This window comes from Taeniopygia guttata, chromosome 1A (genome assembly GCF_048771995.1).
Source record: "Taeniopygia guttata chromosome 1A, bTaeGut7.mat, whole genome shotgun sequence".
Lineage (NCBI taxonomy): Eukaryota > Metazoa > Chordata > Aves > Passeriformes > Estrildidae > Taeniopygia > Taeniopygia guttata.
This window is the reverse complement of record NC_133025.1, coordinates 69,633,523-69,658,961: the sequence shown is the minus strand read 5'-3', so window position 1 is coordinate 69,658,961 and position 25,439 is coordinate 69,633,523. Positions and strand designations below refer to the sequence as shown.

The 25,439-nt window shown below is 49.5% G+C and overlaps 1 protein-coding gene across 2 annotated transcripts in view; it reads left to right on the top strand.

Moving 5' to 3' along the window:
* The window catches only part of WNT5B (Wnt family member 5B), a 66,181-nt gene that overhangs the window by 8,676 nt on the left and 32,066 nt on the right, over positions 1 to 25,439 (top strand). The window contains exon 1 of one of the 2 annotated variants that reach the window (XM_072923887.1): positions 19,019 to 24,730. The exons of the other annotated variant lie outside the window; for it this stretch is intronic. Coding sequence (XP_072779988.1) covers positions 23,471 to 24,730 — 1,260 coding nt within the window. The 5' untranslated portion in view covers positions 19,019 to 23,470. Of the gene's footprint in view, positions 1 to 19,018; positions 24,731 to 25,439 lie in introns of those variants that run through there. 2 annotated transcript variants of the gene reach the window in all.

The window sequence follows — 25,439 nt, the reverse complement described above, 5'->3', positions numbered from 1 at the left end:
AGCACAGTCTGAATAAGATGGCCCAGCACAGTGTCTAGCAAATCTTGAAAGTGTCCATTGTTGGGGAATCCACCATTTTCCTAGGGAGATTATTCCAAAGGCCAATTGTTTCCACTGTGTAAAATTTTCCATTTCTGTCCAGTTGGAATCTCCCCAGGAGTAACCCACTATCTTTTCCATGTGGCTCCTTGTAAGAAGGGAGTATCCATTTTCTTTGTACCGTTTAAATACTGGAAGATGATGATAAGATCTCCTCTAAGCCTTCTTTTCTCAAGGCTCTCTTCTCTCAGCCTCTCCTCACTGGCAGGCTTCCCACTCCTTTTGCCATCTTTGTGTCCCTTCTCTAGACTCTCTGCAGCCTGTCCACTTCTTTTTTTTTTTTTCTTTGCACAGCAGGGATGAAAATGGAAGACAGGATTCCAGAGCCCATGCATTTGTACAGTGCTGGTAGACAGAGAAAATTCTGCTAAAACATTTTTAATGTTTTGTTTCTGTCATTAATATCTTCCTTCCCACCCCTGTGTTTTCAAATCAAGAGCATTTGTAATTGTTCATACTATGAACTAGTCTAATATTTTGACCTTCATCCCTGTTTGGGATGCAGGCAAATGCTGAAATCCCAGCTCTTCTTGAGGAGCCGAGATTCTGTTCTCTGACCAGATCCACAAAAGTGTATTTCCATTGGTTTTGCTGGCTGGCTGCTTCAGTACTTTGTCAGTGATGACTTGTAATTCAGTGCAGATTGAACCTGTGGTGTATCCACATGGCTGGAGAGGCTGAGGGCAGTTAATCTTTCTTGCTCTGTGTTGTACTTTCAAATTAATACCCAGGTTTCTTTCCAAAGATAAATTTTCCTTCTCAACCAGCATTTGGTAGTGCACTGCACAGCTGCCTGCTGCATGTTCCATGCACAAATGAAGATCCTGGTGCTCTCCCAGTCTAGCTACAAGCTGTTACATGAAATCAGGATGTTTTAGAATTTAAGACAGTTTCTGGTTCATCTATTGTTTGCAGTCTCACAGCTTGCCGTATATCTTTCTCCTCAGAAGTTACTTTTCCCCCTTCCCACCACTGTGGGGAGGTTTTTCCTCCCAGGCTCTGTGTGTCTCTGAAGCAGTTTTATGGTGTTCCCCAGAAGCATGCTTTTGTCAGGCTGCCTCAAAGTGTCATCCAGAGAAAAGTCTCTGAAGCTAGAAATGTCCTTTTCTGTCTGGTTTTGAGGTGTTATCTCCCCTCTTCCCAGATGCAATTGGCTCCATCTACATCCCTAAGCTGTTTTGTTTGGAGTGAGGAGAGCTCAGAAAATCAAGGGAGGCCACATACATAAACAACTGTGTGTGAAATCAATTAATCTAAACGAACAGGAGATTTGTTCTTCCAGGAGAAAAGCCTGGCTCTCCAGAAACCTCTCCTGTGTATGGCAGGACTGTTACAAACATTACATCACTGGAACAGTGATGAGCTGGGTTATTGTAAAATGCAGGCAAACCCGATGGGAAGAAATGATGATGTCTGACTCAGTTCAGAAGGCTGAATTATTTCTTTATTATAACTATGTTAAAATACATTAATATACTATATAAAGGAAGATACTAAAACTACGAACCCACTTGTTCTAACTACCATATCTAACTCACTCATAAATCATGACCCTGTTCTTGATAGTCCAGCCACAGGTGGGTTGGATTGGCCATCAGGCTCAAACAATCCTCACCAGAATCCAATCAAGCAATCACTCCAGGTAAACAATTCTCCAAACACATTCCACATGGGAAAAGCAAGGAGCAGAAATAGAAATTGTTTTCTCTTTCTGTTTCTCTGTGCACCCCTATGAAAAATCCTGAGAGAGAGAAATGTCCCTTTGACTAGGTGAGTATGTTAACCTTTTTGGCCAATATTTAGAGGAAGAGTGGTGTTTGATTGTGTTTGAAGAGCTTACCGTGCTCTTTGTATTTTAACAAGTGATTTTCATTACAGATACAGTGGTAGTGTGCTAAAGCAGGAACTGCTGAAGAGACCTGAATTTTGAAATCTTAACTTCAAATATTTGCATCATAAATTTGGTTCCAAGCATTGCAATCACCCAGTCAGGGATAAGAAGCTGTGCCTGTCATTTCTCTGTGTTTGGGTAACAGACATTGTCAGCGATACATGTACAACCTGTAGGATAGGAATTACTTGCCAGAGTTTTGAAAAACAATATTTCGACCTCTGATTAGAGAAAAATCTTTTATTGCATTTTCAAAAGTCTGATGAGCAAAAGAGGTTTCCTCCACTGTCCTGCAGGAGGAGGGTTATTATATCTCAGCACACTGTGGTCCTCTGCTGTAGGATGGGTGCTCAGGGCTCAGTAACTGCAGTCGTATCCCAGTCTCACTCTGCACATCTTTAAATAATAGTTTCCTCTCCTGGCTGTCTGGGGCAGCAATAACCTCAGCAAAAAGCTGTGCTTGGCCTCTCTTGGCTGAGGGAAGGACATGGCTATAAGGCCTGAAGAGAGCTCACTTTAGGGGAAAGGAGTGAAAGTGTAGGAGACAGCCACTCTACTCAGCCTCTTAAATCATCACAGGAGAGGATGAGGTAGTGCAAGTCTGAGAAATCAGAAGTCTCTGTGCTCGTAGTGTTACTCAGACATTGAAGTCTTATCATGGCCACGAATCTTCCCTGACCCCACCTCGCCTCCCCTTTGGGGAAAAGGAAAATGATAAGAGAAGTGGTTTTGTGTTTTGCACTGAGGGCTCCTTAAGGAATCATGCTCTGCTCAGAACTGAAGGTTCATCATTTGGAGTGAGAGTTTCCCAAAGACTTGAACTAAAGCCAGCCCTGTTAAGCAAAACTGCAGCCAGGGGTCTTGACAGGATACTCCTGTTCACACAACTTTGTTATGTTTTGCTGTGATTTCTTGATTCATTTCTAGTATGCAATGGATCATTTTCCTGATTTGAGAACTCTTTTATGACTAAGACTTCAGTGTGTAATTTCTTCAGCTGGGGCCAGGAGATTGCCCCACATGGGAGCCAAGAAGATGCCCTGTGTTGCTGTGTGGCAGAGAGCCCTTCTGGAGAAGGCAGACAGCCCTCTTGTAGCTTTCTGGCTGGAAACATCTCAGGTTTATCACCTTGTACAACCAGCTGGTGCCAAAACCCTGCCTGCTGGATGCTTCTGAGCAGCTACTGCTTCTATCATTCTAATCACAATAATTTGGCTTGTTTGTTATCTGATTTGATGGAGGCTGAGGAGGAGATCACTTCCCAGCGCCCTGAGGGCAAAAACTCAGCTTCCTAGATCTACATTATTTTCTAACCCTGCCACAACCCTGGAAACATCTTGCAGGGGAGGTGTTTTCTGAAATAGACCAAGTAATTTGCAAGTTAGTTGTCTATACACCACTGAAATTCCCCTCCTCGGGTACTTTTCTATATCCCAGTGTGCTCCTTCAGGCACCCAAGTATCACTGTTCAGGTGAGGGTTTTCCTGGTGTGACACCCATGAAAGGAGATTCCATGTTCACATGTGTTGATGCTCGTGTGGTGTTTGCACCATTTTCTCTGACAAGCCTCTGGGGAAAGGGTAGATGCTGGTTTTGTCTGACTTTCGGATGGAAATACAAAGAACACCCAAAACCACAAATAAGTTAAACTGCTAATTTCCAGGACCTGATTACAGCTGTTGGGTTTGCTGCCTGGCCTGAAAATAAAACTCCTCTTGCGAGGTTTCCTTGTTTTGGGGCTTTATTTGCTTGCTTATGTTAAACAAAGCAAGTGAACAAGAGCCATGCTACTGAGTAGGAGAGGATGGTTTGCCTGGTTTGTTTCCCTGTGTCCTGCCTGGCTTCTGCTCAGCCAGTTGTGCCCCACACTGTCCTTTGGGAGGGGCATACTGGGCTAAATATATCTGTACTGCCTGTGAAATGCAGTATGGGGTGCTGTGTCATTTGGTAGAGTTTACTTGGAAACTAAGGTGGGAAGCCAGCTTTTATTTTCAGCCTTGGGTCAGATGCATTGGTCAGTTGTCTCACCCAGATTTTTAGTCTTGATCAGGAGTTTGTCCTTGCAGGACAGACATAAAACCAAACCTGCTCTCTAAATAAAGCAAAGCTTATTGCAGTGACAAAGTCACATTGGGGCAACCATATTTTTCTTGCTCAGCAACCAGATTTACACTGTGAGAGGTTGTTCAGATAGATTACCTTGAAAGCAGAAATGAAAGTCGTAGCTCAAATATCATGGTTTAATGAGCAGAGGAGCTGGTGTGATGCTGTGGCTCTAAATATATCGGAAAGAACCCCAGCCCTGGCAGCACGCTGACAGCTGGAGACCTTGGGCTTTCACTGGTGCTGGAACAGAAATGTATCCTTCCAAAAATGTGTGAAGAGCAGATGCAGCTTGGTGACTAAAGAGGGCTTGGGTTTTGCAGTTTTTAGTTCTGCTTTTTGGCTTGTCTTCCCCTGCTGTTTCTGCTAGTGCAGTGGGAGTGATTTCAGGAGAAAGGAAGATATTCCTGGGGTGTGGAAGTGCCACAAGGAGTGGGCACAGCCCACTTGAGCTTGCTGTCATCTCTGTCACACCCGAATAACAGCAGTAGGGCAGTGTGGCTGCATTGGTGACATAAAGCTGCTGGGGCTTTGGGGGACATATTTGGGCAAGTGAGTGTGTGGAAACCCCTGCTCTTTCTCCATGAGCTCTCCAGAGTCACCTGCCTGCACATCTGACATGCTGCAGTCGCATCTCTGGCAGCTGAATATGTTTTTCAGTCTTCTCCCTTACGCCACTGTAAATGAGAGGAATGGCAGCATTGCTATATGACTGTCCTGCTGAAAAAGGAGGGGAGGGGAGAAAACTCTTCAGTGCAAGATTTTACATTTATCTATGAGATCAGTAGCTACGGGAATTACTTTCTGTTGGTGCAGTGCCTAGCACATTGGGGCCCCCGAATATTCCTGCAGCACAAGCCATGTGTTACAGACCAAAGCCACGCAGCTTTGCTGGCAGAGAGCTCATGGCACACTGGGATCCTGGTCTAAAGAGAGATCCAAAGGCTTGGGGACATGCACTTCATGCTAATGGCAATACAGGCTTCCAGATTTCACTTTGAGGATTCAGTTGTGAGGGTGAGGGCTGGCAGCTGAGGTTTAGGGGGTTAACCCAGCCTCTGTGATTTCTGTGAAGCCTGAGTGGCTCCTTTCCTTAGTGGGCACTGATAGCTGTGAGCAGCAGAGAGTGCAAGGGATTACAATTGCCCTTTTGACCAGCCCAGGTGTAGTTTATCCTCTGTGTTACTCAGGAGTGTGTGAGAGCAGAGAAGTACTTCTCTGTAGCTTCATTTGTGGGCTCCGAATCTGGTCGTGCTTTTTGACTCTCCATGGTTCATAGGAAGGTGGTAGGTAATTGAACAATACTGGCAGGTATTGTAGAAGTTTGGTAGCTGTCTCCTTGAGTTTCTTGTACTTTATTGCTTGGTGCCTTACAGCATGTTCCGTGTATGAAATGCTGTGGGTGCAGACTTAATATTTATGGCTTTTAATATTCATGGCTTTTAGTCAGCTGTTATGTGACAATGACAGTCTGCATGGTGTGTCACAAAGATACCTCTGGTGAGGAGGTGCTGCATGGCAGTGTGTGTCTCACTTCAGATTATTAACCAAACCACAGCAACATGCAATTAGCCATTCAAAAATCAGTGTTGCTCCTGTGTGAAGTTTGCTCCTTTCCTATTTTCCGCCTCGAGCCCTTTTCCCTGTGGCTGTCATTGCTGTGGATCTGCTCCTGTCCCATGTCAGTGGGCAGGCTGCAGCCCGAGTGAGTTTTGGAAAGCATCTGTGGCCTTGCCTGAAGTCTGGGGAAGGTTAAATTTGCTGAATCAGTCACTGTCCCTGCACAGAGGGCAGGCTGTGTGAAACCCAGTGATCATGCTGAGCTCATGAGGACAGCAGGAGGTTTTTGCCCTTTGGTAGTGCTGTTGGTGCTCGAGCTGGAGTTTCCGAGTTACTCTGGGAATACTAAAGGGATGTGGTGTGTATTTCAGTATGTTCCTGTCCCCAGTCCCTAGATCCTGCCTGCAAAGGGCAGCTGATCTTGAGGTGCTGGGTACCTGAACTGGGACTGGTTCAGGTTCCCAGTCCTCTCTGCAAGGCAGTGCGAGTGCACCCCTCCTCTAGTTCTGCCCCTCGTTCCAAGTGAGAGCATAAAGCTATATCCTGGAATCCCCTGCTTTCCCTTTGGCTTCCACATGGACCTCTCATTTTGGTGTCTTTAAGAGAACATCAGATGGGTTCAGGGCTGCAGGTTTGGGGGGCAGCCCAGCCTTACAGGAGCAATTCATTCAGCCATCCCAGCTGAAGCAACCGTGGTCTTCCCTGACCTTGGTGGGCATTGACTCAAGGGGATGGGCAAGAGCAGAAAAGCAGCTTTGTGTCTGGAAAAAAGGAGGGACAGAAAAGGAAATGAATAGGGATGTGGTAAGCCAGATGGGATATGGCACAAGAGAAGGAAGGTTTGATCATCCACCCCAGTATTGACACTGCTGAGCCTGGCACAAAATCTCACATAACCAATGGGCAGTGGCATGTGTGGAAGGAGCTGGGGATGGAGGGGATGTGGTGACACAGAAAATTAACTCCACTGCCATGAGTTTTTCTCACCCTCCGAAAGCAAAGTGGGGCATAACTTCTTTTTATTCTTCAGTCATTAATGAGCCATTGTTCCAGAAAAAAAAAAAAAAAAAAAAAAAAGGTAGAAATCTCTCGTTTCCTAAACAAGCGTGCTGTGTTCCTGTCCTGCGAAGCTGCTGCTGTGTGCCACCCCAGCAGCCCTGCCCCAGCAGCCTGCCTGCTTTGCTGGCTGCTTTGGAGCCCTTTGATGGCAGGCGCTATTTAATTATCACTGGTGTTGTGTTCCCAGAGCTTGCTACATGAAAGCAAAATACCGGCAGCCTGTAATTAATCTAAGCTAATGTGCCACTGTTTACACTCCATCTCGGAAACCACACAGATGTAAGAAGACACCCAGCCTTCCTCTGGGATCCTCCCAGGTTATTTCTGAGCTATCTTTGGAGAGCTGTGCTGTGTCTGCCCACCCCGCAAGTCCCTCAGAAATGAGTACCTTTAACTTTTCTGGGGAATGAGTGGGAGACTTTGTTTCCTAGCAGGGAGCAGGGTTAATGCCTTTTCACTTGCCTTACCACAGCCGAGGCTGGCTGGCATGGGAAGGGAGCACAGAACTCCTCCAGTAGTGAATTCTGCAGTGTAAAAGGGTGAAACAAGCCGTGCATCCTCTCTTTCTCCCCTGGCTTGGGCTGCCATTGGGGATGTGTGGGATCTCCTTGGAGCCTGCTGCCATTGGGGATGTGTGGGATCTCCTTGGTGGAAAGACAAGCAATTCCCTGGCTCTTAAAAATAAAATATCGTGCATTCGTTTCTGATCACCCTACAAGTGATTCGCTGGGACTCCAGTCTTAAAAATAAAATATCGTGAGTTCATTTCTGATCACCTTGCTACAAATATTTAGCAGAACAAGGTGATGAAAATGCCTGGAGGTGTGGAAAGACTGAAAAAGACTGTGCATCCTTCATTAGAGTGAAGAGTAATAAAAAGCAACATGACAGAAGTATATAAACTTAGAAGTACAGAGAAGTAAACCAGGCATTCCTGTGTATACTTTAATGTAATACAAGCTTTCCAATGAAATTGAAATAAAACATCTGACACACATGAAGCTTATTTTTTTGTTACAGCACATAAATAATTGAGACTGAGAACATATTAGAATGCAGAAAGGATTAGATATATGGATAAAAGTCTTGCATACCGTTTATTAATTTTATTCTAGCTCATTTAGAAGGTGTGGGGCTTCCTTCTCCTGGATAGTCTTCCAGCTGCAGCCAGTTAAAAGCTCTTCATGGCCCTGCAAACCTCCAGTGCCTTCCTGGGAGACATCTGACAGTGGACACTAGCTTAGAGCAGTCACTGCCTAAGCCTTGCATTCCAGAACATCTCTGCATTGAATGATTACTGGCATCAGAGATGGCCACAACTTTCTAATCACCTGAAGGCTGAAATGTAGGCTATGAGGCTGCTGGTTTTTTCCTCGTGGAGTGTAGATTTGAGGTGACATTGCCCATTTTTTTGCCCATTTTTTTTTTTCCTTGCCTGCCTCAGTTACCCCTTTGCCAGTCATCCGCTGCAGCGTTGTGGTGGACAGGTGACCTCTGCAGGTCGGAGCTGCAGGAGGAAATGTTAAATTGTCAGAGCCTGTGCAGCTCCATCCTCTTAGGGAACAATGATTTTAGGTGTTCCCTAAAATGCCTTTTAGGCATCTTTTTTCAGCAGAGTGTTTCATTTAGATTCACTGAGTGGTAAGCAGCTCAGTTGTGTGGGGAAGGCTGATGCTGGGTTTGACTTTTCCTGGTGGTGGGTGGATCTTTGGGCTCTGATTGTTTTCAGTGGACACTGATTTACCCACCGTGGTGCCCTCACACAGTACACTGGCACACTGGCACCCAGGGGTGCCCGGGACAGGCTCCCTGCTTCCACACCCCAGCATCTTCCTGGGTGATGACAGGTAGCTGCCATTTCTGGCCTGGAGGGGATTAAGAGTTGTAATATCCAGCAGATGGTGCTCAAAAGCAGATATCCCAAATAATCAGGTATTGCTGTACCTCTGCATTCCGGTTCCTGGGCAGCAGAGTCCCAGTTCTTGGTGGCTGTGGCAGACAGGCCTGGGAGGAGCAGACCTGGAGGGGGCACAGGTGGTGCTGAAGACCTGGCACCCATGAAACAGCACTGTGGGATGGGGGAGTGTTATTTTGGACTAGTTTTTATCTGATCCCATGGATGTGGAGAATGCACAGAGTATTCTCCTCAAGCATCGTCTGCTGTGCAGTTTCTTCCAGGGAGAATCCCATTTGCAAGCTCTAAGGCTGCTCAAATTTGCAAACCACTTGCATGGGTGGTGGGACTGGTGGGGGAAATTACTTCAGAAGTGCCTCCCTATTTGACCTACAGTGCTGGTGTTCCCATGGCTGTCTCTGTGCTGGTGGTGGCCAGCTCTGCTGCGAGTCCCTGTCCCCTGTGATCAGCCAAGCCCTTTGCCATGAAGGGGGGTGCAGAGCCTTTGGCTGCTCTCTGTTCCAGCCTGTTTGGGACTGAGCTTACGCCTAAACTGAACTGAAACTCTCCAAGTGCATCTTGGTCACAGCTTCCAAGTTTGACCACGTTTTTCACTTGCCCAAGCTGCAAGATATAGTGCCAAACTGTAACTTGCTCACAGTTGTGCTGAGAAGAGTCACAAACCTTTGGGGAACCTTTCAGTGAACCTTCAGCAAGCTTGTGCCAAATCTCAGATCCAGGTGTGTTTTCCAGACTGTGTGTTGTAAATGTCACGTGGCTCCAAAATGGAGTCACCAGCACAAATGTAGGATGTGATCAGAGCCCTGGGATTAGGGAAGGAGAGGATGAATTTTTCTTCACGTAATTATAGGCAGCCTGTGGACAAAAGCCTCTTGCTAATGCTCAGCACCTTTTGAGAATTTCCTGTAGAGTAGGCATCACTGAACTCCCTCACATCAAAGGGGAAAATACCTGTCTGGTCCTTAATCCAAGGCTCTCTTGAATTAAAGAAAGATCATAGGTCTTGATTATATCAAATCCAAACACTTTATTTCTTTCTTTACAAATCTTCCTCCTTTTCCCTATTGCCTTTTCTACTGAAAAAAGTCCCAGAATGTTTAATCAGCGTACCTAATTAATAATGCTGTCTTACATAATTCACCTTTATGATGCTCTCTTACATGGGGTTTTCCACCAGTGTCTTTCAGTGCATTTTACAGAAGAGATTCTTCTCACGATCTCCCCTTTGCACATGGGGAAAGCAAGGGAGAGGAAAAGGTAGGAGAGACCTCCTTAGGTCATGCAGCCACCAAAGGTGGGGTCAGCAATAAAATTCCAGGTTCTTAGTTTTGGGCAGTGCTGGAGCTGTTCCTGCAAGCCTCAGATTGCATTTAGGAGTGGGTGAAACACAGCAACCATTGAAACAATCCAGGACGGAGCAGGGCGGGAGGCAGAAATGTAATTACGCACACGGGGAGCAGTCACGTAGCCAAATGGCAGTGTTTGTGCAAAGCTTGGTGTTGGCTTTAACAGCCACCAGTGTGGTCAGGCACCCATTTATTTCCTCTGAAAGACAACAGGTCAGTGCCCTCGGCGTGGTGCTGCAGTGCCGACTCAGAGGAAGGAGCTGTACTGCCTGAGTCACCCCCATGGCTTCTTTGGTTTTTTGTTTGTTTGTTTGTTTTGGTGAGCTTTTTTTATGCTTTTAGCTTGAAGTCTAGATTTTCCTCTTCCCCTCCCTGCCCCCCCCAAAAAAATAAAAATTAAAAAAAAAAAAAAAAAAAAGAAAGTAACCTTCTTTAACTAATTTGGTAATAATAGTACGGTTTCAAAAGTGCTTGTTTAGCTATTGCTGACTATATGCTTACACAGCTACCTCTGGCCTGGGAAAGATTGAAACCACAATGGCTAAGTATAGAGGCCTCTAAAATATCTTCATATATGCAGTGCCTGAGTATACCAACAGAACTGGTCTCTCTTCTGTCTACAGAAACAGTATTTTCCATAGGATTTGTATTGAGAGAGGGTTTCCCTCTGCATATATTTATTAAAATAAAACTCCTCCAGAAATGCATCCATGTGCTGAATCCTATTCCATGGCCACCTTCAGCCTGATATAGGAAATATAATCTGTTCCTGAAGAATAGTAAGCACTTTTTCATTCTATGCTGCAGCAGACTCTTGACTCGGGATGGTTGTTTGATTATTTTTCTTTGTTGTATTGGGTAGGGGTTTTCTTTCACTTTTTAAGGAAGTGGGGAACTATTGCCAGGATTTCAGCCTTAGCTTTTGAGAACAGCTCATGCATAAAGGTGAGGTGCTCCCATCCTTGCAATGTGTAGGATCTATGGACAGAGTGACCAGAGGTGTGTTAGGTGCATTCACCTCTGTAGAGAAAGCACATCTGTGTGCAGTGTGACACTTGCTGCTGGGATGAGCTCCTCTTTGCAGCCTGTTTTCTGGAGTCTGAGTCTGTGTCTCGGAGCCTGACCCCCAACTTCTCTGTGTGCCACCTTTTAAACCTTGGATTAAACTGCGTGCAGTTTTTGGGTAGTTGTGGGCAAAGCAGTTTTTCTGTTCCTGCGCTGTGCGTGTGATACCTCAAGTATGTCCTGCCAGTTCCCAGCTGTGGGCTGGATTTGCACTGACACAGGATATTCTTGGTAAATGACAGACTTCTCTGAGCAGGGACTGGCGCTCCTCGCTCTGCACATTGCTGTAGGCAGTGTGTGACATCGTTCTGGTGGAAGCCAGGAGCTGGTAGGAGTGGCACACTGAGTGCATGCCCAAATTACGTGTTCCAGGGGCAACACCTGGTGCATGAGACATGCAAATGTTGCATAGGTGGTCCTCAGGCATTTGTAGATTCTTCTGTTGTGATTATCTATCCTGGCTCTGGATCCTCTGCTGGCATACCAGTTTCCACCCCCCAGCTTTCATAATAGGAATAACTTGTCCTTCATTTCTGGAAACAGCAGCTTCTTTAAATGTTTGTAACAATTTGCAGCTGAACATATAGACAGTCCTTTCAACACCAAGCCTCTGACACAGCACAGCTCCAGAGCAGTAACTGCATCTGTGTTTTGAAACCCTTCTGTCTGCAGGGCTCGTTCTTCAGGGAAGTGGCACGGATGGGACAGAAATTACCAAATATGAGAACATGTGACAAGTTGTATCTTCATTATAATATATACCTTAGCAATATTATAATATTGAAACATATGAAATCTTTGTAACATCCCGGTGAGATAAATCTCTTTACATTGTCAGGATTCTTGTTTCAACTCTTGTGGGACACAAATACTCGTGAGGATAGTAATAGTTTCCAGACATGTTTATCATACATCTAGAAATCCACTTGTACAATGCAGCTTGATAACTGGGCTCTTCACAAGGCTGACGCTGCACAGAGGTGGAGTTGAAGCATCTGAGGTGCATCTGCAGGGGGTTGAGTGTGAGGACTCAGGGAAAGGAGTGTTCATCCAGAATGGAAGAGGCTGTCTGAAACAGAAAATTCCTTTTTGTCTGTTGCCAGTTGTGGTCAGCATTAAAAACACAGCTTAATCTAGGGGGAAAATGAACTATTTGATATGGATAGGGAGAAAAATTATAATAAGTAAACTAGAAGTCATTGAGTAAGGGGGCTGCAGGCTATATACAGGTAAGATAAACCCTTTTCAGAAATGATCCAAGTATATCTCATCCTACCTCTGTGCAGAATTTGGGTGCTTATCTCTGGAAGTCCATGGTGTTTCAGTGGTACTGTAAGCAGGGCTTTTCAAGGTTATCTGGAGAGCAAACTTTGTATAAGCAGAAAGACTTATGGCTCCAACAGCAAGGCTCACCAGTGGTACTCGAGGAGAGCAAGCTGGGGGGAGATCTGCTTCCTTGGAGGTAGTAAAGGATGGCTCTTCTATGGCACTGTGCATGGCAATCCATTTATTTGGGTGAGAAGTTGGAGCTGGAGCTGACTCTTCAACTGTTCTTACACTTGTAGTGCCACTAGTGACTCACACAGGTCACATCCTACTTACTGGTGACTGTGCTTTCCTTATCTTGGGACGCTGGCGTTCACAAGCTGTCTTGGAGAGCAGACTCAGAGAGTATCTCAAAGCATATCAGCCTTAATGAGCAATTTTGAGTGGGATTGGCACTGGTCTTTTTATCTTACTCTCTTTAATCCTGCAAAAACAGTGTCCATGTGGGTGGAGATAATGAGGTAGAGAGGGGCAAAAAAACTGATCCAAGAAAAAACCAAAAGAAAGCCAAATGACATTTAGGCAGCATTCAACATTGCAAAATCAAAATCCCCAGCTTAGGCACCACCTAGCTCCTGGAGGCATCGTAATTCCACAAATACCTCATTTGACTTTTTCTCTGTGCTCGTCTAGGGTTTCAAAATTATTTCTGGTTTAACACCCCTCAGGTGCTGAGTTTTTTACTTGAATGCCTGCTCCAAAGTGCTTGAGTCTGACCACCATCCAGAAAGCAATCATCCTGGCCCCTCAGCCTGCCCAGGTGCTTTTAGAGCACACCTAGCACATGCAGGCACAATAAGATCAAAAAAGCCCCAGTGTCAGCTGCCACTTAATTTTGAAACATCTTATACAGGAAAGCTCAGGGATCACAGCCTGATCCCTTTTAGCCAACAGCTGCTTTATGCCACCTGTGGAGAGCTCTTCGGCTGTTGCTTCCTTCATGTGTTTAGTTTCTTGCTCCAAGTGTGGAATAATGTGGCTTACATGGGAACAGTGAAAGTAGCCCTTTTTCCTGTGGTTAGTTTGTGCCTTCTCCAGATGGGATAAGTAAGAAGCGAAGGGAGACAGGGATTAAAGCAGATCTCCCGCTTCCTTAGGCTGCTGTTGGGAAGCAGGGAGCACCACTGCTGCCTCTGGCTAGGGCTCACCTGCTCTCAGGCTGGTGGGAATGTGGTGCTTTGATGGAAGAGGAGCAGCACCTTGATGGTGGGCCAGGTGTGAGCACAGGCAGCTCCTGGTAGCTCTGAGCAAGGCACAGAGCCCCTCAGACAGGAGGGCCAGCAGTGCCTCTGCTCTGGCCTGCCTGTGCTCAGTGTGCTGACACAAGTGGCTCCATGCCTGGCATTGACTTGTTTTGGATCCTTAGTGGTGTAGGACTGTTCTCAGAGGCCACAAAAGCACCGAGGACCCCAAGGCCAGGATCCACCCTTGGAGCAAAGCCCTCAAATCTGGGTGTTACAGTGCGCACATCTTCCGTGCCAAGTCTTTTTTGGAGCCTGCTGCAAGTAACTTGTGTGGGACCTCCTACATAATGGCTTTGCAGAGCCAAAGCCCAGCCTGTCCAATGGACCTCATCCCTCCTGGCTCCTTGGTTTTTCAGTTCACTGAGGCTCATGGGGCTGGAATAGTTTGCTTTTTCTCAAGCTTTTCTTTAAAAAAAATCTAAGAGTGTTGCTTCTGTGGAAAAGCACTTCTGTTCGTTGCATGCTGCTGGAGTGGGACTCATCTAACCTGGAGTCTGGGATCTGTCCTGTGAGACAGAGAGGAGGCAAGCTGCCCAGCCAAGCCCTGCTTTTGCTGGATCCAGCTGCGGTGGTTTAGGTTTCTGGCTGAGTCCATCTGAAAGCAGCACACAGCAGAGCACAAAGAGAGGGAGGGTCGTAAGTACCGCCATTCTCTCCTGATAATCCCTTAAAAAATAATTGCAGGCCTAAACCTCTGGCCTCCAGCAAATTTTCCACTCGATTAGAGGCTTTTGTGAAGCCGGGGAAAGGGACACGCAGACTTGCATATTGTGCTGCTGCCCGAAACTTCCAGCTGGGATTTTTTCCATCAAAAGGGGATTTTAGTAAAACCATTATAAGGGGCTTAGTCACAGAAAAGCAGTTGAGCTGAGACAGGGGTAGATTAGCTTTAACATGCTTGTTTTTGGCACTGGGGACAGGGTGGAAGTTACACCCGGCCGCTCACATGCAGCCTCCCCTGCCCCACTGACTCCCTAGCAGGTATGGGTGGGAGGTGGTATTTCCCCATGTTCCCCCTGATGTCCCCTGGCTGGCTGCATTTGAACCCAGGGCAGTGAGGGGAAGGGAGGGGAAGGAGTGGGCACCCCGGGCAGCAGCTGTGGGCTGGGTGTGGGGAGCAGAAGTGGCTGTTGCTCGGCTGCCCTTCGGTGTGGTCTGTGCTAAAGGACAGGTGACTCTGGGGAAGGGAGACCATGAGAAGAGACAGCATTTGCAGCCTTAAGGACTCTGTGGCACCTTTGATCTGCACGGGTGGTCCCTGCTCAGGGACAGTCCTGGTGGAGATGTCCAGGGAGCAGCCGGAGGGGCTGCAGGCAGAGCAGTACCTGTTGTTGTGCTGGGACATGTCCCTGCAGGGCTGTCAGCTCTGCATTTGTTGGGTCAGGCTGGCCATTGCCTGGAATAAAATCTGTGACAGCTGAAGAGTTTGCACAGAGAGAGAGAGAGGAGAAATGGCTTCCTGGAGGGGCTCCTGCTGCTGGGAGCTCTCCCACAGCCCACACTTGTACACCAGCGCTTCCAGGCTGCTGAGTGAGTCTGGTGTGGAAGGCTAGGAAGATGTTCTTTGTCCTGACCCTCCCTCTCCAGTACTACCTTAGGCTGGAAAATTAATTTCCATTTTTGCTGCTCCAAGTGGCAGAAACCAGCAGGACTGGAGACGGAAGGGTTGGACACCAGTCACTGTTTGGTCACACACGGATCTGGGACATCGCCTTAGTCAAGTTGTTTCCACCTCTCTTCCTCCATTAGTGCTGATTTTCACTTTTTGATGTCTGTGTATGTAATGAGTCTGCAGAAGCTAATTATTAAAATTAATTATAAGGTGTAGAGGTGTAGTTGCTTCTGAAAAAGACACCATCACTGTACCTGTAACAGCAGTGTGAGAGCTGGATTTAAAAAAGACTGTTTAAATTTATTTGCTAAAAAGGACACACACATACAGCTCCAGATACCTTAATCACTACAGAGGTATCCAGTAGAGTAATTGTGCCAACAACACAGCAAAACCCTGCACAACAAAACTGAAATAAAATAAGCTAAGCATTACTTTAAGTTTGGTCCTGCTCCATTACCGTTCTCACACATGCAAATGTTTAAAAAAAAAATTGTTTTTGCTGTCAAGCTATAGATGTCAAGAGATAGAGTTTTATGGCAGAAGTGCTAAGTTTAGGATAGATGGTTTTCCTGGAGTCAGCTCTTCAGGCTGGGGTGTGAAGTTCTCGCATGATGGGGAGCATTGATGCACATTCCAGCATAAGGAGATGAACTTGTTGGAGTGAGTCCAGAGGAGGGCCATGAAGTGATTGGAGGGCTGGAGCATTTCTGTGAAGACAGACAGAGGGGTTGGGGTTGTTGAACCAGGAGAAGTGCAAGCTCTGGGGAGGCTTCGAAGCACTTCCCAGTACCTAGATGGGCCACAAGAGAGCTGGAAAGGGAGTTGAGAGTAGTGATGGGACAACGGAGGACGGCTTTAAAGAGAAAGAGGTTGGGTTTAGATTACTTACGAGGAAGAAAGTCTTTATTGTGAGGGTGGTGAGGCCCTGGAACAGGTTACCTGGAGAAGCTGTGGATGCTCTATCCCTGGAAATGTTCAAGGCCAGGCTGGGTAGGGCTTTAAAGCAACTGCTTCATAACAGAAGGTGTTCCAGCCCATGGCAGGGGGATTGAAACTAGATGATCTTTAAGCTCACTTGCAACCCAAACCATCCACTGCGCCTATGAACTCCCAGTTAAGCTATGCCAAGTGTGGCTTTCCCGTTTGGTTTCTGGTACAAACCCCCACGATAGCGGTGATGATGATGATGATGATGATGAGCAGCCCGAAGTTCGCCGTCCCTCGGGGCCGTCCGTGCGTTGCGGTGAGGAGCGCCGGGCACTCGGCGGGCAATGCTGCCGCCTGGCGGGCCGGCCGCGCCAATGCACCCGCGGGGTCGGGATCGGGATCGGGATCGGGGTCGGGATCGGATCGGGATGGGGATCGGGGTCGGGGTCGGGATCGGGATCGGGATCGGGATTGGGATCGGGGTTGGGATCGGCATCGGGATCGGGGTCGGGATCGGGATCGGGATGGGGGTCGGGATCGGGATTGGGATCGGGATCGGGGTCGGGATCGGGATCGGGATGGGGGTCGGGATCGGGATGGGGATCGGGATGGGGATCGGGGTCGGGATCGGGATCGGGATCGGGATCGGGATCGGATCGGGATCGGGATCGGGATCCGGGGTCGGGATGCGCCACCCAGCCCGTGCTCTCCGCCTGTTCGTGTGGTTTTCCGGGGTGTTAGGCAGACGAGCGGCCCGAGGGATCTCCTTATCCCCCGTCACCTCGGGTCAGTTTGCATTGGGTGCCTTGGCCGAGATCTGCCAGAGCCAAGTCAGGCATTGCATCCCTGGCAGCTCCAGGAGAGCAGAGGGAACCGGCTCAGCTGCGGTACCACTGCCTTTGCAAGAATTCTACCCAGCGTGTGGCAGGAGGGGTTCATGGCACTGAGCGATGCACTCTGAAGCTGGGGAGCCAGGGGTGCCACCTCAGCTGTCACCAAGGGAGATAATGGCAGGGATTTCTTGGCATTTCAACTCACTGAACAAGGAGAGAGGCTGCTGGCTGAAGAGCTGGGATCTGTGTGCCCCTGTGATGCTGTGTGCCCCTGTGATGCTGTGTGCCCTTGTGATGCTGTGTGCCAACTGCCAAATCCTTAAAGACATCCAAGGGTTGTAAAGCTGGGACATTTGGGGGAAGAAAGAGGCAAAGGAGAGGGAGGAACAGGACCAAGCACAGATAAAATTTGTTAGGGATGTGTTTTTTTTTTTTTTCCCAGAGCTGGGAGGGGAAATTGCTTCATCATGAAATCACTAGACTGTGCCCAGAGAAACAAGACTCAGAGGAAGGAAAATAACTAGGAGGAGGTTCCCATTTCTAGATCTGAGTTAGTTTCTGTAGCAGAATATGAGTTTGGTTTATGTCTCAGTAACCCTCTCATGTGGAAACACTTGCTCAGGGCATATGTCCAGTCACTGGTACTAAACTTTTGACACCTTGTCTAAGAAACACCACAGATTTTAGGAAATTTTTTAGGAAAATCCCATTTCCATTCATCTTGCAGGGACAGATCAGATTCAGATCTTTCAAAATCTCCATCGTGCAATTTCAGTTTGGGCTGTCATTGAGCTAGTGCATATGGTAAATGTAATTAAATAAGGGGGAGAAGCACTAGCATCCCTGCCAAATGTGGCTGGAGGCTTAAGTTCTGGCACAGGAGCCTGATGAACCCTCTCCAGCTCTTTCTTTCGTGCAGCTTGGGGCTGGGGAATTGAGCAGGCTGGCCTGGCTGGCTGGCCAGGGTGGGGAGTGTCAGTGCAGCCCAGCCAGCAGCTCTGGCGCAGGGCCTCCCTGGTGTCCTGAGGGGTCCAGCCCGCACCACCCTGTCAAGTTTATCCATTTAGCTTTTTTTCTCCACAGAAAGTACTGTTAAAGAGCTGCTGGCTGAAAGGGTGGCATTTAAGGGAGAGGAAGGGGAGAGAGAAAACAAAAAGAGGGTTCACTTTGCTAGGAGCATCCCACACGCGTACATAGCGAGGCTGCCAGATCCAGGGACATTCTCCTTGAGCTGTTAATGGTAGCCTGTGCTAACTTCTAACTTTGGTTCCAAACTTTGTGAGCATCTTGGCCACCCAGGTCTCATTTTAACCCTTCCCTGACCCCCAAAGGGCAGGTTCAGCGGTAAGCTCTGTGCTGTCTAGCACAGAGATCACCTCTGGCCATAGCACAGGCCCCAGGTGGTTTGGCTGACAGCTGCCCCGTGACCCCGTTATTTATTACCGTGAAACAAAGGGCCCCAGAGCCACCATGACAAACCGATTTAGCTGAACCCGCAGCGTGCAGCGGGAAGGTATAAAATGTATAAATCTGTCATGCGTGGACCTCCCATGTGCTAGTCCAAGGGCAGTAGGACCCATGTGGAGCCTGCTTTTCCCCCCATCTCTCAGCGAACGGAGCCATCCATGGATCTGGTGAGGGGAGCAGCTGCTGCAGCAGACCAGGGACCCCACGCACACGCAGGACTTCACTGCAGCTTGCGAGCTGGCGTCCCAGCTGCTGCCCCTCCGTCCCTGGCCACCTCCTCTCCTGCTCAGCCGCTTCATCCCTCCTCCACATCGTTCCTGCTCTGCTCTGGTTTCTGCCACCATCTCTTCAGCGTGGCCCCTCTGCTCCTCAGAGCTGTCCATAATGCAGGGCCACCCTCTGTGCCCTGCCTTGTGCAGGTGTAGGCAAGGGGCTGCCCCACCACTTCTGCTGGGCACAGTGGTGAAGGCTGGCACCAAAGACACTGCTGGGGCACTGTGGGCTCACAGACAGGAGACTTGCAGCTCATTTCCAAGTAATGGAGTGTTTTTTATGGTTTTCTACCCCAGTTTCCAACTGAGTCATGTTCAAAAATTCAAGAGTGGTTGGTTATGCTGAGAAGTAATGTGGTAATTGCTCTATGGTTGTTGGCCTGTGTCTGTGTCCGAGGAGATGCTGTCACAATGGAGCATGAGAGGAAGGTATGAGGAGCACTTGCTCCATCTACGGGAACAGTCCAGGGTGTCTAAGAACTTCAGGGAGGCTTTGGTTTTGGCAACTTCCTTTGGCTTGTGCTCCCCTTAAAAGGGGATGTTGGGCCATGTGGGTAATGCTTTTGGTTTGTTGTTTTTTAATAAGTTGAGAGAAGTTCAGGGGATTTTTTAGGGGAAAAAAAATCCCGTCCTAGTTCTGATTACGGAGCTTATGAGCACACACATTATATTGAAACATAGATGTCCCACTGTTATCCCTGTGAACATGGGGCTTAATAAGGAGATGCCATTTTCACCCAAACCCAGCAGAAATAAAACTACTTTATGAGAGGTTTATCATCCCCCATTCTTGGCTGGGACTGCCGCTTGACCCCAGGAGCAATTATGTTTTCAGCTGTTATGGGAACCTGATCTGGAATTCCTGTTGTTTATAACACTCATACATACATGCTCTTTTTCCATCAGGAAGTTACTGTAAACTCTTTCCTTAATGCAGGAAAGACAGACCCCAACACCTCCCTCCAAGCAGAGGAAGATGGATATAGTGTCAGGCTCAATTAGATCCAATTGTGGTGGCTTTCCCTAAAGCGAACAATGCAGCTTTTGTCAATGGACTCTCAGCAGAAAGCTTGGAAGTCTTGGAAAGGAGGGAGTAGAACAACACACGCCCTAAAGTCCAGACCCTGAGGTAGTCCAGGTCCTTAGGATGCAGAGGAGATGGTGTTTCTTTTTAAGAGGGCCAGAGTCAGGCACTACTTTCCCCTTTGAAACGCAGCACTGCATTAGGAGGTGAGGTGGGTAGAGCTGGCAACAGGAGTATGCCCAGTCCAGCCTCAGCCCAAATACCTGTGGAGGCAGGGGCTGAGCAGGGCAGGCAGGTGTGGGTCAGGGCACCTCCTCTGGGAGGGCATCCCACCTGGAGCAGCAGCCAGCCACGGCTGCTGGAGCGGGAACAAAGTGGCCTGCTCAGCGCTGGAAGTGCTTAAAATGCAAATGTACAGGAACTTCAGACCATCCCCCTCCCTCCTCCTCGGCGCGGAGGAAAGCAGCTTAAATACAGCCAGGCCTGGAGAGGAATGTTAAAAAGAGGGGAAGAATCGCCCTCCTCCTTTCCATAGGGACTCGGGCCCGGCCAGATTGAGTATGCATGACTGAGCAAGCAAGCAAGGACAGCTCCTCTTTTAACTTTCCTGAACAATGGCTCTGCCTTCTTCCACCATTTCACATTCCCCCTCCTTCGAGGCAGAAGGGGGCAGCCCCATCCCCGGGCTGGGGGAGACGCGCTTTGTGGCTGCCCTATAAACACCGCTTAAGCTCCATCTCCAGCAACAATGAAACACCCCAGTCGGGGAGGCTAAAAAGGGACCGCATCGGGTTAAAAGTCATAACGCTGAGGAGAAAGATTACGGTGGAGGACAAAGGACACCTTAGATTATTCAATTTTTTTTTTTTTTTAAACACGGTTCCACTTTTTTACTTTCTCTTTAATCTTCGGCTGGGCAGTGGCAATCAACTAAGACGTTTCAGATTTGCCAAGCCTGCAAGGGCGCAGGTTTTTGGTGGTTGGCACTGCTGGGAAATGTTTGTTTGATTGGTCTTCCTTCTGGGGAGGGCCACAGTTAAATCACCAAAAAAAATCCTCCACCACGCAATTCATCTGTAGCTTAAAAAAAATTAGGAAACACAGACCTTCTTCCCCCCCCTCACAAATGCTGTCCTCTATCACCAAGTAGTGGATTCAGCTGCAGGCAAGTTTCAGCACTTTAGGTTGTCTGACCTCAGAAATCTGCGCGGGGTTTGTCCCCAGGGATGCTGCCAGCACCCTCGTGGCCATGGCTGGTCCTGCCAAACCCCTTCCTTACAAACTCCTCGTGGTGCTGTTATCCAACATCCTGCACAGGAGGAGGCTCCTTGCCTTCCTCCTCCTCCTCCTCCATCGCTCAGCACAGCCAGCCCCAAATCCCACCATCAGCCACAAGTTCTTACCAAGCCCAACAGATACAGATAAACACATCTTCAATAAGTACAGACAACACAGATACAGCTTTTTTTTTTTCAAAAACATACTTCATATTTCCTCTTTTATTATATAAATATGTTTAACCTTTTACTGTAAGAATATAAAATGTTTTAAGAGGATCTTTGTTATTTTTTTTATACAAATTCACAAACAGTACAATTAATCCATAGGGGTCTCCGGGTTTGTGTTAACTCCGTGGTCTGGCCTGTTACTGTGGAGGATTTGAGATTTTGAACAGATAAGCAAAAAAAAAGCCAAGATATTTAAAAAAAAAATCAAAACAAAAACAAAACCCAAACTTACTCTTCCTCTTTCAAATAACAATTAAAAAATAACCTAAAGACCCAGCTCCATTTTATTGACAGAACAGAGATAAGACGGATGAACTTCAGTCTCCTCCCCTTCACGTGGCAGCCCTGGGGTCTGTAGGCCAGCTCTGCTCCTCTCCACCTACAAACAGGAAGCCTGGCATAGTGACCTTTTGTAGGTGGCTTAGGAGGGGAGGGGAAAGCACTTGCATATATCCATATATATAATTTTTTTTTTTTTTAAACAAACTTGCATTTTACACGTTTCTGTTAACAGTAGCCCAATCCTCAGTGTGGATTCTGACGTTACATATTTGTGCTAGAAGAGTAAAAATGCAGAAGCACAGTTTGGGTCCCCAGTTCCCAGTGAAGAGGGAGGGAGAGGCACAACCAGAATGTGGAGGTGGGACACAGTAGGGTAAGCCTAAAAACAAAAATTTAAAAAAAATTTAAAAACAGGTGAGGGCAGAGGAGGGGATAAAATAAGAACAAACCCAAGGGGCATTATTCCAGTCTAGGCACAAAAATGTTTCAGTCTCAAAATCTCTTTCCTGTAAGAATTCCAGGGCTTTTGAGGAGGGAAAAAAAAAAAAGTAACAAATTAAAACGAGGTAGCCAGACATCATATATATATTTATATATATAGAATATATTCAGCAGAAAAAAAAGTACTTAAAAATCCACAAGAACAGCAACTTCATATGTCTTTAAAAATAAAACCATGTAAGAAAATGAATACTGTAAAGGGGAGAATGAGTGAGGAAAACTGGGATCAATTACAGGATGTAAGCAAGGGATAGATGGGAGAGTAAGAGGCTGTTTTTGTAGCAGTAGTTTTTTTTATGCATTTCAAAATAAAAACAGGTCACAGTATATCAAATGAAGCAGAAATGAAGCTGGAGATTCTTCCTCATGTCCCCCAGGTAGAGAGGAGCTGGAACTCCCTCCTACCTGCTTGCCCCCAACCCAGAGAGGAATGGATATGTGGCTGGATATGTCTATCCCTGTTGCCAAGGAGGAGAAGGGAAGAAAAAGAGAGAATGATGAAAGGGAAGATAAGTCTCAGTAACTCTCAGAGCCCCCCCATGCACAGGAAGGCTTAAGAGATTGGGGGGGGGGGAAGGGATCTGTGTCCAGTCCCCACAGAGACAGGAGAAGGAGGAAATGGTGTATTCATCTCCAGTGGAGAGATGGGGAGAGAGAATGGAGTGCCTGGACTTTTCCATTACCCATAGTGCAGGATGACATGGAAACATACTGACAAAAGGGGAGGCTGTAGCTATCGCTAGTCTCAGTGCAGTGGAGAACTGGAATAGTGGGAGGTTGTATCCACCCACAGCAGAGAATAACATGAAGCTGGAGACTGAAGAGAGATTTAAAAGGGGAAAAAAAAAAAAATCAATGTACCTAGGGAGCAGTATTTCTGTCACAAATGTGTTGACAGGGGAGGGGCAAGCACAGAGGTGGAATGGTTGTTTTATCAAAAGCTCTGTCTGTGCCCAGCGCAGGATGACTGGGTGGCTGGGTACATAAGTGTAGCTAGGAAGCCTTTGCTGCTGTTACTATTTTTTGTTCCCATCTCCATTTCCACTCTCCTTTATATAAACCAAAAATAATCTATTCTGAATACATGGCAGAACAAGGGTCTTTCTTTATCCATCCTCAGTGCTTGAGGGGATGGAATGTGGGAGTGGGGATAAAGAGGGGTGTCTCTAGCCCCAGTGCATAAGAGTGTGGGTTTCTACCTCTTCCGCAGGGAAGGATGCTGTGGGAAGGGAGAGAGAACTCTGTCTCTCTAGCACGGAGCTTGAGGGCGTGACCTGGAAAATGGATAGGTGCTTTCTCTCTGTCCTCCTGGTCCCCCTTCCTCCCCATCCTCCTCCTCCTCCACAGCAAGGATAGGTAGGCAGCACAGAAGGGTCGAGGATCTACCCTCTTTCTCCGTGTTCCTCCCTGCGGTGCCAGAGTGCGTGGGTAGCATGTCTCTGTGCATGCCCCTCTCTCTTTCTCTCCTCCTCTGCAGCAGTCAGTCAGTCAGTGAGTCCCTCCAGAGGAGATGGAGGTCTCGGGGCACCCTCCTCCTCCTCCTCCTCTCACCTGACCTTCTCACTCTCAGTCATTTCCCAAAGTCCCAGGTTGAGCACCTTGAGGCAGGGCAGCTGGGTGATGCGCTCCAGGCCCCGCTTGGTGATGCGGGTGCAGCCGTAGAGGTCGATGCCCGTGAGCTGGCTGAGGTGTTCGGCGATGAGCTCCAGGCCCTTGTCGGTGATGCGGACGCACTGGCCGATGTTGAGGGTGCGCAGCCCGTGCATCTGCCGCACCATGCGGTTGATGCCCTCGTCACTGATGTGGCAGGAGCAGAGGGACAGCGAGCGCAGCCCGTCGAGGCCCTGTGCGATGTAGGCCAGGCTCTGGTCCCCCACCTTGTCGCAGAAGGAGACGTCGAGGCCGGACAGCCGCAGGCTGCCCATGGCCAGGTGCATGATGCCCGTGTCGCTGATGTTGTCGCAGGAGCGCAGGTTGAGGCTCCGCAGGCTGCTCATGTGCGACAGGTGCAGCAGCCCCGCGTCCGAGATGCCCCCACAGAAGCTGAGGTTGAGCTGGCGGAGGCGGCCCAGCCCGCGGGCCAGGTGCTTGAGCGAGAGGTCGCTGAGCTTCTGGCAGTCCTGCAGCGTGAGCTGCTCCAGGCCCAGGCAGCCCTCGGCCGCGCTGCGGGTCATGCCCGCCAGGTGCCCGATGCCCACGTCGGAGAGGTGCCGGCAGGAGCGCAGGTTGAGGCTCTTGAGGCGCTGCAGGCCCCAGGCGATGAGCAGGAGGCCGGTGTTGGTGATGTTGCTGCAGCCGCCGAGCTCGAGCACCTCCAGGCCCTTGAGGTACTGGGCGATGCGGCCCAGGCTGCTGTCCGTGATCTGCTTGCAGAGGCTCAGGTTGAGCGAGCGCAGGGAGCTGATCTCCGCCACGAAGGCGTGGCTCAGCCCGTTGTCGGTGAGGTTGTAGCAGCCGCTGAGGTTGAGGCTCTCGATGTCCGCCATGCCCTGGACCACGTAGCTCAGGCTGCGCCGCAGCGACAGGATCTGCACCCGCCGGATGCCCCGCGCCGCCAGGCTGGGGAAGAGCGAGGGGTTGGCGCGGCGCAGGTGCAGCTTGGCCTCCACGCCCCGCCACACCGAGCGGTGGTAGGCGGCGTCCCGCCAGGCCGTGCACACCTGCGCCGCGCGGCCCTTGTCGCGCACCTCCAGGTACCCGAAGATCATGGCGAGCAGCTCGGGGAACAGGCACGAGATGTGCGTTTCCATCGCACGCACGCCCGCCCGCGCCCGGCCGCCCCCGCCGGCGCCGCCGCGCTGCTGCCCCTCGCCGCCGGGCCCGGCCCGCTTCCGCCCGGGGCCCGCCCGCCTTCCGCTCCGCGCCGCGCTCCTCCTGCCGCCGCCGCCGCCCTCACATCGCCGGCGCGGGCGGCGCGGGAGACGCCGCTGCGCGACCGCCGGCCCGGCCCCGCCGCCTCTACCGCCGCGCCGGGCGGGCCGCGCCGCTGCCGCCGCCGCGCTGCTGCCGCGGCCGCGCCGCCCCGCGCCGCATCCCGGCGGGCGCGCCCCGGCGGCGGCCCCCGCGCCCCGTGCCCAGCGCCGGCCGCCGAGCCCCGCCGCCGCCGCCGCCGCCTCCCTTTGTCTCCGCGCTGCCGCCGCTCACAGCCCGCGGCCCCGCGCCGCCCGCATCCCGCGCCGGCGGTGAGGCAGCGAGGGCAGGGGGTGGCGTGGCGCGGCCCGGCCCGGCCCGGCCCGCCCGCCGCCGGTACCGACTCCGCCGCTCCGGGCCCGCCCGCTCCGCTCCGCGCCGCGCGCTGCTGGGCCCGGCGCCGCTCCGGCCCGCGGGAGGGGGGGAGGCGCGGCCAGGCGCGGGGGGGGAGGAGGCGGCCGGGCAGGAGGCGGCGCCGGGCCGGGCCTGTTT